This window comes from Stegostoma tigrinum, chromosome 6 (genome assembly GCF_030684315.1).
Source record: "Stegostoma tigrinum isolate sSteTig4 chromosome 6, sSteTig4.hap1, whole genome shotgun sequence".
NCBI lineage: Eukaryota > Metazoa > Chordata > Chondrichthyes > Orectolobiformes > Stegostomatidae > Stegostoma > Stegostoma tigrinum.
Window position 1 is genome coordinate 11,739,766 of NC_081359.1, and position 17,487 is coordinate 11,757,252.

The window sequence follows — 17,487 nt, forward strand, 5'->3', positions numbered from 1 at the left end:
CCCAGCACATTATAGCGCATTTGATTACACAATTATTCCATTTTTAACAATAAAAGGATACAACTTTCATTAAGAAGCCATTTTACCAATTGTTCGGAAGCACATAAAAGATATGACATAATAATGCCTTTCAAGACATTTTATGTCACTTGTTTTTCTTCTTCAGCTAAAAGGTTTGTCAAACACAATTTCCATACATTCTCTCCCTCAAATTGGTCGCCCAACAGAGATTCGAATGGCTTACTGATCCCTTTCTGCTGAAGTACAGTAAAGGTCATTGCATAGCAGAACCAGGAGATTTCTTCACTGCATGTGCAGCCTGGGCAGAGCGCACATGTGGAACGTGCTTGAGGGTATCACTCAGTGAGCTTCGACTCTGTCCTCATCTGACACCCATACGCTGACAATTCTCCAAGCAAGGCTGGGGTAACTCAATATTGTTCTGAAGTAGGACCTCTGGCTACTATTCCCAGCCCCTGGGCATTCCCACCATGCAATGCTCCTTCATCTATCCCATTACCAGACCAGCGGTATCAACCCTTACTGAGCTACCAGGGAAAACTAAGCATTTCTGAAGCAGCAGGAAAATGTACAGTAAAAGATTGAAGAAAATGTTTTGAAAAATAAATTTAATTATAAACAATATAAAATTCAGTGAACTGACACTATAGTAAGAAGGGAATCTTCTGGAGTAAAATAGAAACACTAAATTACCCTGTAGCTGTTGTACAGAGATGATTAACAGTAATAATATTGATTTCTTTGGTCACCTTGGGATCCAAGAATCTGAAGATATTCGAGCATCGAATACTAGGGGCCTCATTAGGGAGACATTGCTACAACTGGATCAAAATCTACACCAGTTTAGCCTGGGTTAGTGGCTGAAGAAATGAACAATATATTTTGTATCCAGTGAAGAAATTTACTTTAATTTTGAAGTTTTCACTGTTGTCTTAGCCAGGTACAGGCCTTTGTAAGCACTACATTTGACCTTGTGACTAAACCAACCTTCTCCATTCTCCTTCCCAGACCAGCCTTTATTTTAGCTAAATAAAAGAATGAAGCTATGATCCGTTTTGGTGCAGATTCCTTCGATTTTGAGTGTAGATGGGTTCTCTGCGAATTTGCTTAAGTACAGATATTTTTAATCAATGAATTGAGATGTCTTATCACATACCTCTGGAGCAGGTGGAACTTTGGTCCAGACTAGTATCACTACCATTATCCTGCAAAAGCCTTTCTGCTTTGCATATACTTTTAGATATCTTAGGCAGGCAGAATTAAATGTCTTGGTTGGTATCAGAATTCTTACGTGACGCTGCAGTTGGTGTTCTGGTTAAGATTCAATCCAGACAATAACCAGGTTATGTTGCCCACCAGGAACATTAATTATCTCATTTTAAAGCAAGGCCTGTGCCTGTGTGGCTACAAGTGTTCTAATAGTTCCAGGTGGTGGTATCAGGAGCTGAAGCTTTCAACCTATCCATATTTAGGTGTATTGAAGGTTGCACAAATGATCTTGAACACTTTCTAAATGACATTTAATGTCACACATAACTTAAACTTCTTGCTGTCAAGCCAAAGTAATGACAGACCATCCACTGTAAGTATGATTAATTCAGCTTCATTTTAGGGACAGGGCAACAACTTATTGCAGGCCTGCATCAGCACTCGCTCTACATACAACCCAAAACGCATCACACTGAAACTTGAAAAGACACATTCAAAACACTTAGAAGAACAGACAGGGTAGATATAGGTAAGCTGTTTCCCCTAGCTGGGAAGTCCAGAATCAGGGTCTCAATTTAAAAATAAAGGAAATGCCACTTAAGTCTGAAAACAGGAGATTTTTATTTTTATTCAGAGTGTTGTGAGTCTTCAGAATTCTGTGTCAAACAGTACTGTGCAGGTTCAATGTTTGAGCGAATTTAGAGATTAATAGATTTCTGATTACTCAGTGCCATAACAGGGCTGGGTAAAAGGCACTGACGTTTATGAGCAGCTATGATCATACTGAATATCAGGCAGGCTCAAAAGATTTAAAACGTGCCTTTCAATAACATTCTGTGTTATTAAAATAGAAAAACATCCCAACATGCTTCATAGAAGTGGGGTGAAAGAATGAATACTGAGCTAAAGGACACTTTCGGATGGTGGTCCAAAGTTTAGTTACAAAATGAGTTTTAATTAAGTTATTAAAAGGAGAAAAATGCAGCAAGACTTTCATGATGAAATTGCAGAGTGTGGCAGCTGAAGACAAAGGTGGGGGAGCAGAATACATATAAGAATTAGGCAAAGGAGATTCCTTTTTAACCTTTGTCAACCTTTTAAACCTGTTCTTGGAGGTGTGGGTGGTGAGTTAATTCTCTTTCTTTGATACAATTGTGCATTTAAATAATGCCACGTTAAATTTTCTCCAGAATGCTCATCCGGTTACCATCTTCCATCTTTAGTACTTTATGGATGCTCTCAGGAATCTTTGGCAAACAAATTATTAAGCACTCTGCCCTGGAACATATGCACGCACTTCATGTGCTTTGTACATTTTGTTCTTAGCAGATTAACAGACCAACAAAAGAGCCTTAGATGCAGAAAGTGGCTCAGATTCCAATCCATCAATACCTATGCTGCAATCTATTTCTCATTTTCATCTCCCTAAAATGAGGCAATTTCTTGCTGCGTACAATTCAATGACTTTAGAGAAACACGCCAACTAGTGCCATGTACAGAAATGAGCAGCTTTCCAGTTGCCCCTAGCAAAACATCAAATAAAGTAAATAAATCACAGACAGGCTGGCAGCTAGTAGTACTAGACCACCAGTTACAAACAAGCTACATTTTTCAGTACCTTTTTGGCATCCAAATGTGCTATTTAACATGAGTGAACAGAATGTGGTGTCATTTTGTTAAATGGTGCTGATCCAATTTTGCAACAGATCAGTCCAGTGATTAATCAGACACTCAGATCAATTCAACCACCATATAAAATAACACAACTTCCTGATTAGATGTGTTATAGGAATCTTACAATAACATACTGACATCATTTTGAACAAGCCTCAGCTTGTTCAGAGCGATTTTCTTTTCATCTAATACCTGTGCCAACTAGTCTGCTAACAAACTAAAAGCATTTCACTTTGTATTTTGTGACAATAATGTCACCAGTGTTCCACAGGACTGAATGTGAACACAGCCTGATCAGAAGCGCTCACAGTACTACTATTAACCGAAAGAAACTGCTTTCAAAAAGTGTATTCATCAGAGATTGTGTGTTTTTCCATCAAAATGACTAAAGTACCTGGCTCAGATTTCAGCAGAAGTCAGAGACATACACAGTAGTTAATCTCACAAATCATGTGTTCTTAAATAACTTACTGCTTAAGTCATACAGAGGAACAAAAAGCATATGAACCATGATATTATATAAACATGTGGAATATCCTGGCACCGTAATGCTGAGGCATTCGCAACCTCCATCTAGACACATTTCTACTCAATTACTGGTACTACTGTGTCCAAATATCCAGAATTTGTCTCAGATCTTCCCTAGCACAGACGTCAAACTGCTGTGAAATCTAGCTATCACTGCAGTAGCCTCCTTGTATCGAACCAAACCCAAAAAGACAGCTGCTACTCAGCTTTTGGTTTTAGTTTGACTAACCAGCAGAACTGAAAATCCCAAAGCAAATGAAAATCAATACTGTAATGAGAAACAAACTGATTGCTTCCACTTGCTAAATTTGTGCTTCAGACTCTGCATATCCTGAAACACAAGTACAAATTTTCAACAAATATTCACATGAGCATTCATCACATAAGAAGTCAGAAATCTAAGCAGTGGAGTTCGAACTTTGCATTCTTTAACTGTTTTTTACTACTTACTGCACTTTCGCCGTGACTGCTCTTATTATTGATTTCACAATTAAGCAGATCACTGAAGACATTCCTTCTCCTCTACAACACAAACACCAACCCCCATCTCTGCTCCTTTGCTTTTGCCTCTGCTTTTGATTGTGGGTGTGCTTAAATTCTAAACAAAGCTTAATTTGGCTGGCTAAATCCAAAACAAGTATTCCATCTCTGATTTTTCTTTTATGTCCCTGCATCTTGAACTCTGTCATCTGATAAGGCGGTTTACACAATATGAAAAGCAACAGGCAATGCCACTCTAATTGTAACAAGCTGGACCAGGACATTCAATTTTAAAAGGGCTTTATGCTTAATGTGCAATGCTACATTGTTTTGCCTTTAAATAAACCAAAGTATAAAGGAATATTGAAAATCTGTAAGGAGTAGAACTTGTAAGAGGCAGGGTTTTACATGGATGTTTCACTTTCAGTATTTGACAAACCACAAAGTATACAGTTTGTATCTCAACCTTCAAGTAGTAACTGCAATCATCTACAGCTTCCAGGCAGTTCAGCAATAAAAAGTGCACATGGATTTTTTTTGTGGGGGGGTGAAGTGGAGTGAAGTGCAAACATGCATTCAATTCTAAAGTAAAATGGCAGGGGAATAACCAAATGCCTGTAAGTACCTTCCTACCTACCTTCCAAGTTTTATATTTGAAAAATCATTGTGAATGCCTGCAAAATCAAACAGCCTATCCTACAAAGAGCATCAACCTCTGGTTACTCACATATTCAAACACACAGCAATAAATGCATAGAATATAACAAAAAAATCTTAAATAGTAAAAATATACAGTCAACAAACCTTCCACAGCAGCAGCCCGGTCCAAATTCTTTGATACAAAGTCTATTCTAGCGTATGTGCTTGCATCTGAACCATTAATACTTCCTTTGGCTTGAGGAGTTGATCGACATCGTACTAGTTTCTCGCATCTCGTCAAATCATCATCTATTAAATCTAAGGCAATGTAGTTCAGCCCATTCTGGAAACCAGTGGAGGTTTTGCGGCACATTGGGCTTCCTTGTTCCTCTTCAGCTTCATCATTCTTTCTCAGAGAAACATTCTCAAATGAAGCAGAACTGTGTCTCTTGGGATCATGAGCAAATGAGGGTGAAACAGGTGTGACCGTAGTGGTGGAAGAGAATGTTTCTGAGCTATGACGCCTTCGCCCCTGGGGATCAGCGCGGATTACCTTTGCCCCTCGATTGGGATCTGGTGGCAGAGTTGGAAGCATGAAAACCTCAACCCCAGGCATCTGATCAATAAGGGACAGCCTTTTCACACCAGTGGTAGGGCTTGCCACTTGGATACTTTCATGTTTTGGTGAAACTGATAGTGGAGCTGTTGCAGCCATTCCAAATGTCATATCTGTATAATCAGTCTCATCTTCCAAAGGGTTAGAGAGGCAAGATGTCCCAACCTGACCTTTAAGGTAAATACTGGCCGAGTGATTGATGCTAGAGCATGCAACCGATGATCCAGCTACTGAATCGAAGGAGCTGCAAGGAACAACTCCACTCTTTGGTGACTGAGAGTTGAGATCGAGGTTCATATAATCAGACACTGCTGACTTCCTCTGAGCATTACCACATTCCTTGGAAGATGAGGAACTCTGTAATGACACTGCAGGCGGGGAGTACACGAATTTGTTGTTGAAATCTATATTAATATATTCTCCAGGGCTCTTTGGTTCTGGTGGTAAAGGATGCTCATTTGTGCTTGGTAATGTACTGGCTCTCAGCTTGTCCAGTGACAATCTAGTGGGTCTCATTGCTCTTCCTCTAGACACTAAACTATCTGTCTGATTTTGCCTCCCTGGTGAACAAGAACCAACTGTACAAGCTGTGCCAGACTTTGTATCAAACGTCGGTTCTTCAACAATCACACTGCTGGGTGAATTCATCAGAACATAGTTATCATTTTCACCATTTTTCTGGCACTGGGGTTTGTAAGATCGGGGTAATGAGTAGAAGGGGTAGCTGGGTTTGGGAACATCGTCACTTACAGGGTTGAAAAAGTAGTCTGGAGGAGTCACCGAAATACAACAGTCAACTGGCGACATATTCATATATTCATCATGGTTAAACTTTCCCTCAGAACTTTCAACCGATAACTTTGACCCAGACCACATTTTCATGTATCCACTTGTATCAGGTGAGCAGCTCCCAGTCGGAGAAATGTTCTTATATCCATTTGCATTCAGTTGAGAATGTAGTCGGGGATTAATGATCTGCTTTGGGGCAGAAATACTTTTGGGGCTCATTGGCATGTAGTCAACATTTTTGTTAGATGTGGGGGCTATTCCAGGTGTCATTGGCATGTAACCATCGTCACCAAGGTTAGTGGACCCAGAGCTCCTTTGGGACCCTATTTCAATGTCACAGTAATCTTCTGGGTAAGGGTTGTAGGCTATTTTGGGGGAGGCAGTATGTGACAGGCGTCCAGAGCTGCCCAGGTAGGTAGCTTTCATTAGAGTATACTCATCCAATGAAACCGAAGAAACCTGTGAGGTGGCTTTCCTTCGGCATGGAGTTGTTAAAGAGTAAGTTCTTTTCCTATAGCTTTTCTCCAGTTCTGTACTTTCATCCCGACCTGCCAGAAAAGAGCTAGCATTAAACTGACCAGCAGTGTGCCTATCCATTAACATGTATCCATATAATTCAGTGCCTTCAGGAACTGGTGGTGTTTCAGTGAGGGACTCTGGCGTGTTGCTCCTGTTTCCCACATAGTGTCTCAAATCCCCTGGGCTGGAACCATACTCATCAAAGGAAATAAAGCCGCCGTCACTTGGGGAACCTGAGACGGATGCGCTGCCACTAGACGGTCGTGGTATGGTGTCTGATGCAGATCCGTGCCCGCTGCTGGATGACAGACTCACTGGGCTTGTGGCCGATGGGGGCGAGTGGGGCATTGGCATGGACATTGACCGGCTGTGGTGGAGGGAATGGTGCGGGATCGCTCTGGAGTTTCTGGAGACGGTATTTGAACGGCTAAAGTGTGTCCTCACCATGCTCGGGCTGATGGGGCTACCGGTGATAGACTCAGGCCGGCACATGGTACTGTCACCCTCACTGGCCGTCCTCATGCGACACGATGCCATCTTATTGGGTGGCAAAGGGGCATTGACACTGTCAGTCCTGGACCTCCTGTGGAGGCCAGTCTGGCTGGGGGGCAGGTAGTTCAGGTGCCTTCTGCTGGGCACACTGATGGGGTTGGAACCCGAAGACTGGCTCTTGCTTCTGGGCCGGAACTCGCACAGCTCCTTCATCGCTTTCATCGCCTCCAGGATGGTTTCATGGATGTGCTGCGCTACCACCGAGTCATCCACCTGCATCCAGAGCTCGCCAGGCCCAGTGGACGCCGACCTGCCCACTTCGATGAAGAAGAAGTTCTCTGAGTGCCCACACCGGCGAATGTTCATGAGCTGCAGGTTGACGGAGGGCACCTGGGAGTTGAGTTTCACAAAGCCCATACTCTTACTGGAAAGGCACAGCATGTAAAATCCAGTGAGGTTTCTGGCTTGCCCCAAGCCTTTGGGCTTCAGGTTGACCTGCCACACCTCCTTGTAGAGGGTAGAGGCGGGGGTATACAGACTGTAACCCACCTCATCCTGCTGGAGGAGCTGGTCCTGGGTGAGCAGCTCAGTGAGAGCATGGAACCAGCTCTCCTGCTCCTGCTCGCTGTCCGCCGCCACCGCTAAGTACTCGTCCTTCGTGTACAGGGCGATGAGGTATTTGTGTTTGGCGTCCGCTCTCTTGTTGATATTCAAGCAGCTCTCCAACGAGATGATCCTCTTCGCCGCAGACTTGTTCCTCCACTTCTTCTCGTTCTCGTAATACTCGAGCCGAGCCGGGCAGCCCCCGCTCCTCTCCCTCAACACGAAGAACCGCTTGTGCCCGTGTTTCTGCTTCTTCAAGTAGCCGCATTTCTTCACTTTGGTGAAGCACAGATGGCCCGCCTTCAGCACCGGCGGACTGGCCATCCTTTTCCCCCCGACAACAGCCAGCCCGCTACAGATTCTGCTGCTTCTCCTCCGGTTCTCTGTGCTTCTCACTCCCTCTCTGTGTGTGAGTGTGTGTCTCTCTGCCGGTACCAGAGTGGAAGTGGGAGCTGTAAATAACACACACACACACACACATATTGGCTGCACAGCAAAACAACATGTGACCTCCCTCCCCACACACACACACACACGGCAGCGCTCTGCATAGTAAGGAAGGTGCTGGAGTCAACCACAGGGAAATACGGGAAGGGGAAGAGGTGGGAAGCAGAGAGGGGAGGGCAATGGGGGAGAACTGAAGGGAAGGGGAGAAATTGCGGAAAGGGGAAGGAGAGGGGGAAAGGGTAGAGGGTGAGAGGGGATAGGGGGAGTGGGGAGGAGGGGTAAAAGGGGGGAGGATGGGGAGAGAGCAGAGAGAAGGTGGCAGGGGTAGGGGGAGGGATAGTGGGTTGGGGGGAAGAGAGAAGTGGAGGGGCGAGCAGAATAGGGAAAAGGGAGAGGAAGAGGGGTGGAGGAGGGACAGGGGGTGGGAAGAGGAGGAGGAGATGGTTGCAAGAGGAGAGAGAGCGCGGCCTGGAGAGTGAGAGGGGGGAAAGGGGGAAGAGGAGAGGGAAAGGAAAGGAGGGGTGAATGGAGCAAAGGAGGGGGAAAGAGGAAAGGAAGGGGAAATGGGAAAAAGAGAAACAGGAGTTGGGGGAAGAAGTGGAAGGGAGAAGAAGAGGGGATAGGGTGAAGGAATAAGAGGGAGCAGGAATTAGGCAGGAGTGTAATAGGGGAAGGAAGAAGAAAAGGGAGGAGGGAAGTGAAGGTGGGTGAAGGGAAAGAAGGGGAATACTAAGATGGGGAGAGGAAAGACTAAGGGCGCTGAACAGTGGCGGGGTTAAAGAAAAGACAAAATATAGGAAAGGGGTGGAGGAGAGGATGGTAGGGAGGGCAGCGATGGAGAAAAGGAAATAATAACGAACTAAGGAAAATGTGTATGGAAGTGATGTAGGAGGAGAACGAAAAATAAGGAAGAAGGGAGCAAGGAGAGGGAGGTAGAGTGAGTGGAGGAGAGGTAGAGGAGAATGAAAATATAAGGGAAGGAATGGAGGAGGGGTAGAGGAAAAGAGAAAGTTGGGAGCGAGGGGAGGAACAGAGGAGAAAAGGAAAAGAAAAGATGATTGAAGAGGAAGATGCGATACAAGGGGAAGGCATGATAGTGGAAGATTGTGGAGAGTGTAGAGAGGATGATGTGATCAATAGAAGGGAGAAGAGAAAAGGACAGACAGACGGAGGAGTGGTGGGGAGGTGATGAGAGGGAGGGAACGGAACAGGCTGGAGGATAGAGGGAAGCATAAGACAGAGTTGGGCAGGAGAGAAACCCAGAAGAGAAGAGGCAGGTAAAGGAGGAAAAGAAAGAAGAAGGACGGTGGCTAGAAGTGGACTTTGCACAAATATTCTATTATGTAGCTGGATTCTGGATAGAAAACATTAAAAGCATCTGCATAATAATTGAAATTCAAGGGTAAATGGGGAGGGAGAATTTGAACAATCATTACTAGAGAAGAATTACCATTGAGACTGAGGAATGACATGTTATCTGGACAAGAGGACATGAATCCAAGAGGCTTAAAGACAGACTCTAAATTCTGGAAAGTTTCCAGCAGTATGGATAACCAAAAATGTAAATACAGGAAAGCAGGAAAATATAGGTCAGTTAGTGTGACTTCTGTGAGTAGGAGAATACTGAAATTAATTTATTCATTCATCGCAGGACACTTAGAAAATCATAATAATCAAGCAGAAACAATATGGTTTTATGAACAATTAAATCACATTTGCCAAATACATTAGTGTTGTTTGAAGGTATAATGAGGAAAGTAGATAAAGGGGAACCAATAAATTCAATTTATTTATTAGGATTTCCAAAAGGCATTTTAGAAGGTGAATGAGATTGCTGTTTGTAGGAGGCAATTGTAAGAAATTGGCCATGTTTTGCTACACGGTATTCCACACGTCTTTGGCCCTGGAGGTAAAGAAACAGGAAATGAAACACAAAGGCAGTGAACTGACCTGAAAAACTTCTCAAGGCATGGTAAAAGCAACCACACAATACGTATGCATGTATCCAGGTAAATTTGTCTCAAGCGTTTAACTCCTATGGGCAAATTGTATGACCATAAACAGTATTTACCACCCATCAAGCTGCGAATTCCAGTCTGTCAGAGCATGAAACCACATTCCTTGGAAGTGCTAATCCCATTAGAACAAAATACAGCCAGCAATTGATAATGCTGATAGGTCTAAATCACCTTCACATGTTACTGAGATGCTTATGAATCCAGTCCAGGATGTGGGATTGTTCCAAAGTGTAAGAAAGGATAATCTAAGAGGGTGATGCATCTTCAGTCATCATTGTCACCAGTGTGCCTTTTGCACTACAAAAGAAAGGTATCTTTAGGGATGTGACAGTGGTAACTACGGTAACTTCAGGTCGAATTGATCACCCACACACAGGAAGGCACTGCTCAAAGTGAACAACAGGGTAACTGCAGTTAGGAAGTTATAGGAACAACGTTTGTAACTATTGATTAACTTGAAAGGGGCTGAGGTCTACTGAGTAGTGAATCTTGATAATTTTCTGCACTCAAAACGGAAGGCATAGGTTCCCCCACCTCCAGCAAACTTTAAAGAGAACTAGGACTGCATAAAAATATCAATAGATTGAGCAGTTCGACCACTATCTTCCTGGGTCCCAAAGGCAGCAGATACTGCTACGCTAGAGTGGGGCTTCTGAGCTTAATAGAGTTGAGCACCATGGCACAAACCAGTCTTGAGAGAGAAAGTTGCCACTTCAGGTGAAGCTTCCACTTTTGTAGAAACATTATAGCAAAAAAAATTATCAATGGACCAGATACGGAGGGGGCCTCCACTGATAGTTCGGACAGCAGCCTCTGGCCCCCAGGCTGCCTAGTTAACCCCTATCCTCAGACTCCCGGGGTGGAGATGGTGACAGTCACCCAGTTATTTTTAACTAATACAACCAGATCATGCCAATCAACAAACAACAAAATCATTCGCTTATTTCACAATGGATAAATATTTCCGTGTTCCCAAAGATCCAGGCGCCAATTCAATTCTTTCCCTGTTTTTGTTTTCGGGTTCTGTACGATCGCAGCAAATCAAGGTGGCTGTGAAGGGCCTGGGAGGGAAGGTGAACCTTTTAAAGTGAGTTGCCGTTGTGAGACAGGGAGCTCCTTGTTTATCACCCAATGCGTCAGGCTGAGCTGACGATCAATAGCGTTACCATAGCTGCAAGCGCAGAGCAGGACGCTGGCGGTGCACTTTCATCTCAGACGAGTAAACCTCCTGTAGTGAAACTCAGAACACAGTTACAACTTGCCCACTCTCTGTGATCAATCCTTATGTAGGTGTGTGCATAGCTGTAATGTGTGCATAAATGTGAAGGTATATGTGTGTGCGTACACATGTCTGAATGTATGTGAAGATTATATACATATGTGTATTTGTATGCATATGTGGAGATTATAAATGTGTGTGTGTGAATTTATACACACACACACACACACACAAAGCCCCGTGACAGGTAACTGTGACGTTCACCAGCTCCCAGATAGAAAGCTGCAGTGTTACAGCTCAGTGGAGTTAACTCATGTCACCAGAAACACGACTCTACAGCAAGAAAAAGAACACCATTTAATATTCTAGTTGCACACAAATTACACAGAGCTTACTGTTTTTTTATTTTGCTGTACCTGCCTACACACTGAATAAATTATATAATGATGATTAAATCACGGATTGAGACAAGTCCGCCCCCGAGCATCGAGCAAAAGCCAGGGGCTTGTTGTTTCAAATGAGGAGAGGGGGCGGAGTTCACCTCAGCAATGAGGCGTTGGAGTAAAGTTATTGACGTCGTTGACTTTGGAAAGCAAGTGGTTTTGCAGGTTGCTTACCAGCTGGCAGGCTTTTTGCTCGGAGCAGATTCCTGTCCCCAGACTAGAAGTATTATCGCAATCCCGTATCTAGTTAGACTCGCACTGAGCACGGTTAATTTGTAATTGAACCGCACGATTTCAAAGAGAAAATGAAAACGCCTGTTTGAACACATACTTTCCTTATCCCTATCCCTGTTTACAGCTGGCGTTTGTGTGTGAAAACTCTGACGTGCGCGTTTAATGCTAATCTACACAGACCTCAGCAAAACCGAGTGATTCATTACTGTATTTTTCCATTGCCGTTTTGTGATTTCAGGTTTAAATTGAATTAATTCTTCAGAAGGATTGCGGATGCACTTTTTTTTCAAATTTCATACATAGTTAATCGCTCTTTGCTTCACTGAATGAGATTTGGGGTCAGTGTGCATGACCTTAAAACAGCATTATGGTAATATGTTCTCTATTTTTGCTATAATCTTTAGTTCCGTCCTGACGATCGCTCAAACATTCTTAATTGAATTACAAATAACATCGTCGTATCTGGCTCACTGTACACGTAAACGGATAAAAATCCTCATTATGAAGTAGAATTGTTTCAAGTGATAACAGTCAACGTTCGAACACAATTAACATCTCCCTTAGAATAACCTCGTATTTACGTGCTTCGTTTTTTTTATAAAAATAACTGGTCAAATGCTCAATGATTGATTTTTGTTTTCATTATAAGATGTGTTGATTGTTTTCTCCAGATTGTTTGAAGGATTGACGTGGACTTTGCTATAATTTCAACAATGTGCTGTTAATGTGGTGTCCCCAGGCCTGTGAAGATGGTTTGATAACATGCCCCACAACAGATTTTTGAGCCAAGTTAGAACTGGAAAGTTTCGAGCAAAGTATAGAACTCCAAAAAGGATATTGTCAATCTGGAGGAAATGGTCAAGCAGGAAACAGGTGAAGTTCAGTGTGGAGAAGTGTGAAGTGATTGGGATGTGCTGAAGCAGAGAGAACTAGGTGTATATGTGCATTAACCATTAAAGATGGCAGAACAGGTGAAGAGAACCGTTAGTAAAATATACATTATCTCAGATTTTATTGATAGAGCCAAAGCATTCAATAGGAGGGATCCAAACAAATATAGAAATTTCTGGAAACGCAGAGATAAATCAGAGTTAACATTTTGGGTTGAGTGACCCTTCTTCAGACCCTTCCTCACTGGACCTGAACATGAACACTGATTTGTCTACATGGACGCTGCTGAGTTTCTCCAGCAATTTCTGTTTTTCTTTCTGCTTTCCAGCATCCGCAGTTCCTTCGGTTTTTGTCAAGAGGAAGGATGTTATGCTAAACTAGTACAGGACATTTGTTAGACCTCGGCAGGAATATTATGTCCAGTTTTGAGCACTACATTTCAGAAAGAATTTGAACACATTGGAGAGAGTGCAGAAGAGGGTTATGAGAATGGTTCCAGGGATGAGAAGCTTCAGTTATGATGGGAGATTGAAGAAATTGGGAATTGTTTTCGTCAGAGAGGAGAAGGCTAACAGCAGATATTTTCAACATCATGAGTGGTTAGGACAGAGCAGGTAAGGAGAAACAGTTCCCATTTGTTAAAATGACCAAGAGTAAGAATGCACAGATTCAAGATAACAAAGTGTGGAGCTGGATGAACACAGCAGGCCAAGCAGCATCTTTAGGAGCACAAAAGCTGACGTTTCGGGCCTAAACCCTTCATCAGAAAAGCCTTTTCTGATGAAGGGTCCAGGCCCGAAACATCAGCTTTTGTACTCCTAAGATGCTGCTTGGCCTGCTGTGTTCATCCAGCTTCACACTTCGTTATCTTGGATTCTCCAGCATCTGCAGTTCCCATTATCTCTCATGCACAGATTCAAAGTAATTTATAAAATAAGCAAAAGTCAGGTAGGAAAATGCTTTCTCATGCAATGAGTGGAATACAGTACCTTGAAGGAGTATAATGGAGACAGATTTAATTGAAGCATTCAAGAGGATATTAAATTGTCATATTTGGAAAAAAAAACAATTTTCAGTGTTACAGAGAAAAGGCAGGAAATTGACAATAATAATTTCATTTGGAGATCCAAGGCAAGCAGGATGGGCTGAATGGCCTCCCTGTACCCCTGAACGATTCTGCAACTCATTCCTTTGGTGACAAGCTATATTAGAAATCATTCCACTTGCAAGTTTTGATGGTATAAGATAATTGGCCACATTGCAAGTAAATATGTAGCTTCAAGTTGAGTTAAAATAAATTTGATTTGTTGTTTGATATTACCTCGTATGTTACATGCCTACATATCAATTTCTGTCACCAATGAATTTCCAGATCTTTGGCACAACAATCACATTTCACATTCCTGTCCTGTTCATCCTGCAGGGTGGAGATGGACATGTTTATTGTCTGGTGCATTTGGTATTTTGGTGGCTATGCTACAGCCAGTCTGCTTCCAGAATGTTCTGCTGTAAGTGAGATAGGACCCCTTAGGTGAGGGAGCTTGGCATGTGTTTTCTGCTCTGAATTTTCTTGCATTTTCTCTCTCGTTTTGAAAGAGAATTGCACTATTTTAATTTGTTTGAGCATGCCAGATGCAACAATCCTGGGTGAGCTTCTTCCAGGACTCAAAAGTCAGTACTGAAACAAGTGAATTTTTGAAACTGCTGTTGTAGCATGTCTTTAGACTGCGGCCCATGCTTATGCTTTCCACTGAAGCTTTGCTTTGTTAAGCAAGTATCACACACTGGGGCTACCTGACCAGTCCACCTCACTTGTGACTGTCTCAAATTGGTGTGGAAGTGTGACATCTCAGCTTGACAAAGGACCTCAACCCTGATGTTCTTCTCCAGAAGCTGCTGAAGTGAAAGGTTAACCTTTGTGATATGATGCTGGCATACAGTCCAAGACTCTCATACATGAAACAGAGTGGACAGGTCTATTGCTCCATAGATGTTCAATTTGATAGGTAGACTTGGAGCTCTCCATTCCCAGATTGAAGTTCAAAGTCTGCTGAAGCATACACGTATTCCAAAAATCCCTTGATCTCTCAATGCAGTCAACTCAATAGAAACTGTGCTGCTGAATTAAGTAAACATTTGCACTGCAGACAGCTCCAGGAGAGATGCCAAGAAAAGAACATGGACTTCTACACCACAAATCTCACATAGACAAGATCTCATGACTGATATTTTCTCTTGGAAGAAATAGTGTAATTTTTTTTCGAATCTATTCTTATTGGTTTTATTCTTGTTGCAATCTCTGAGGATGCTGGTAAAATGAGATCAAATGATGATGAGCAAACTGATGAAATAATTCAGTTTGAATTGTTTGTAATGTTCTCAAGGTGATGCAATGGAATATTGCATTAATGAAAATTATTGCTAAAAGCTTTGGGAGTCCAGTGCAACATTTTTAAACCATGCCATAACCATTATGTTTCCTACTTTAAATCAACAATTATATATATATTCTACATTTTCTACTTTATAATGTATCCAGGATTTTGGTTTTGTGCAGAATGTTTTATTGTATTAATAATTCTCATGGTTTATTAAAAAAAACTTCACTGTTCAAAGGTGAGTCTGAAAGCATCTTTGGCTGAGTGGACAAACACAAATTGATTTGCTTTATAATCCAAGGCCAGATTTCAACTGTGGGACTTTCCATCCTTTATCTGAAGAGTTCTGGTATTGGTGTTATCACAAATGTAATTGGAATGGTTCTCCACTCACTGCTTTGCTGTGTAATAACTGCATTATAATCTATCATATTGCTAAAGTTAACAGGTTGTGTAAGCATGAAAACTTCAGAGCACTTAAGACAATATTCCAATTATTCCATCTGGTAGAAGATACAGAAGCCTGAATACGCACATGAGCAGGTTCAGGAACAGCTTCTTTTCTGCTATTATCAGATGGTTGAATGGATTCTAGCCTCAAATAGTGTAAACTGTATGCCTCTAAATCTTTTCGATCTGTACATTCTTTGTTTGCTGTGATCTGCCTGTACTGCTCATAAACAAAGCTTTTTACTGTATTTCAGTACATTTTTTTCCTTTATTCATGAACTGGATGAGGGTGTTGCTGGCTAGGCAGCATTTATTGCCCATCCCTAATTGCCCAGAGGGCGGTTCAGACTGACCCACATTGCTGTGGGTCTGGAATCACATGTAGGCCAGATCAGGTAAGGATGGCAGTTTCCTTCCCTAAAGGACATTAGTGAGCCAGGTAGGTTTTTCCTGACAATTGACAATGGACTAATGGTCATCATTATATCCTTAATTCCAGATATTTATTGAAATCAAATTCCACCATCTGCTATGGTGGGATTTAAACCTGGGTTCCCAGAACATTACCTGGGTCTCTGGATTAACAGGCCAACGATAATACCACTGGGCCATTGCCTAGTATGCGACATAAGTGTGCCACATGTGACAATCAATCAATCAGTCAGTCAATCAACAATATTTTACTTATTACTCATGTCATTGAGGAAAATATGCTCTCAAAGTGGTATATTAGATATATTGTGTTGCCATCTACATTTCATAAAAGATACATGAATTCTGAAATTGAGCATGCTTGAATTTCTTACATTCTTACAAAAAGGAATGAAGGGTGATCTCTGTCAGATTGCTTGTGTGTAAATTAAGGTTTTTTTTGCGGGGATTCTTACGGCACAGATAATGTATCTACCTCTGAGCGAGGAGGTCTGGGTTCAAGTCCCACCTGCTCCTCAGATCTGCAGTAACATCCTTGAACAGGTTGGATAGAAAACATCTATAAAGGGAATGATCAGAGTAATCTCATGAAGAGCTGTGAATGCTGCCCCCAGGTGGCCACTTTTGATCTATTTTGTGCAGACTGATATCTGTAATGACAACTATTTATTTGTGGGTTTCACAGAAAAATATTCAGTGCCACAAAATTCAAATCCCCAAGCACAACTGAATATCCTGAAATGCTGTATGATGCTAATAGAATTTGATGTACTCCTTACCATTCCAAGCCATTAGTCCTGATTTTGGATGGAGAAAGCAGTGCAGTTGGGTCCCTAAAATCCCAAAAGAATTTTTTTTATCTGCCAGACATGCATACACATTTATTTCTCTTTGTTTGAACATTAGTTCAACATTCACTTCTGATGAATATTTTCTTTATTCATTACTATACCCTCTTTATCCCTCAATAATGGATACTACCTACATAAATGTGTAAAGCTACAAATCACATCCATGATTTGATGGTTGTAGATGAGATGTTTACTTTTAAAATATGCAGTTCAGATGCTTATCCCAATTCTTTCATAACACAATTTGTACATTTCAACTGTTGCAGTCTTGCCAGAAAAAATGATTTTATCTTAAACAATGCAGTGTGATTGGTTCTGCTTTTGTGTGATTGCCAGTTTTGTTTTACTTTTCAGTGGTAAATTATTTGTAATACAAAATGTCTTTGTATATCACATGGGATTTAGAGCATAGAAATAGTGCTACTCTTTAAATCTGGCAGACATTTAAGATTTTGATGTAGTGAAAAGTGTGTAATTTATAGATTTTTTTTCAAATTTGAATTTTAAACTAGCAACATATGGGTGCTGATTTTTGGTTCGTGATTTCAAAAAAA

The 17,487-nt window shown here is 41.8% G+C and overlaps 1 protein-coding gene across 1 annotated transcript in view; it reads right to left on the reverse strand.

Annotated features, from left to right (window-relative positions):
* LOC125453548 (insulin receptor substrate 2-like) overlaps window positions 1-8,097 on the reverse strand; it is a 50,320-nt gene extending 42,223 nt beyond the window's left edge. The window contains exon 1 of the mRNA XM_048533288.1: window positions 4,717-8,097. Within this exon, the coding sequence (XP_048389245.1) occupies window positions 4,717-7,894 (3,178 nt within the window). The 5' untranslated portion in view covers window positions 7,895-8,097. The remainder of the gene's footprint in view (window positions 1-4,716) is intronic.
* Window positions 8,098-17,487: the final 9,390 nt, after the last annotated feature.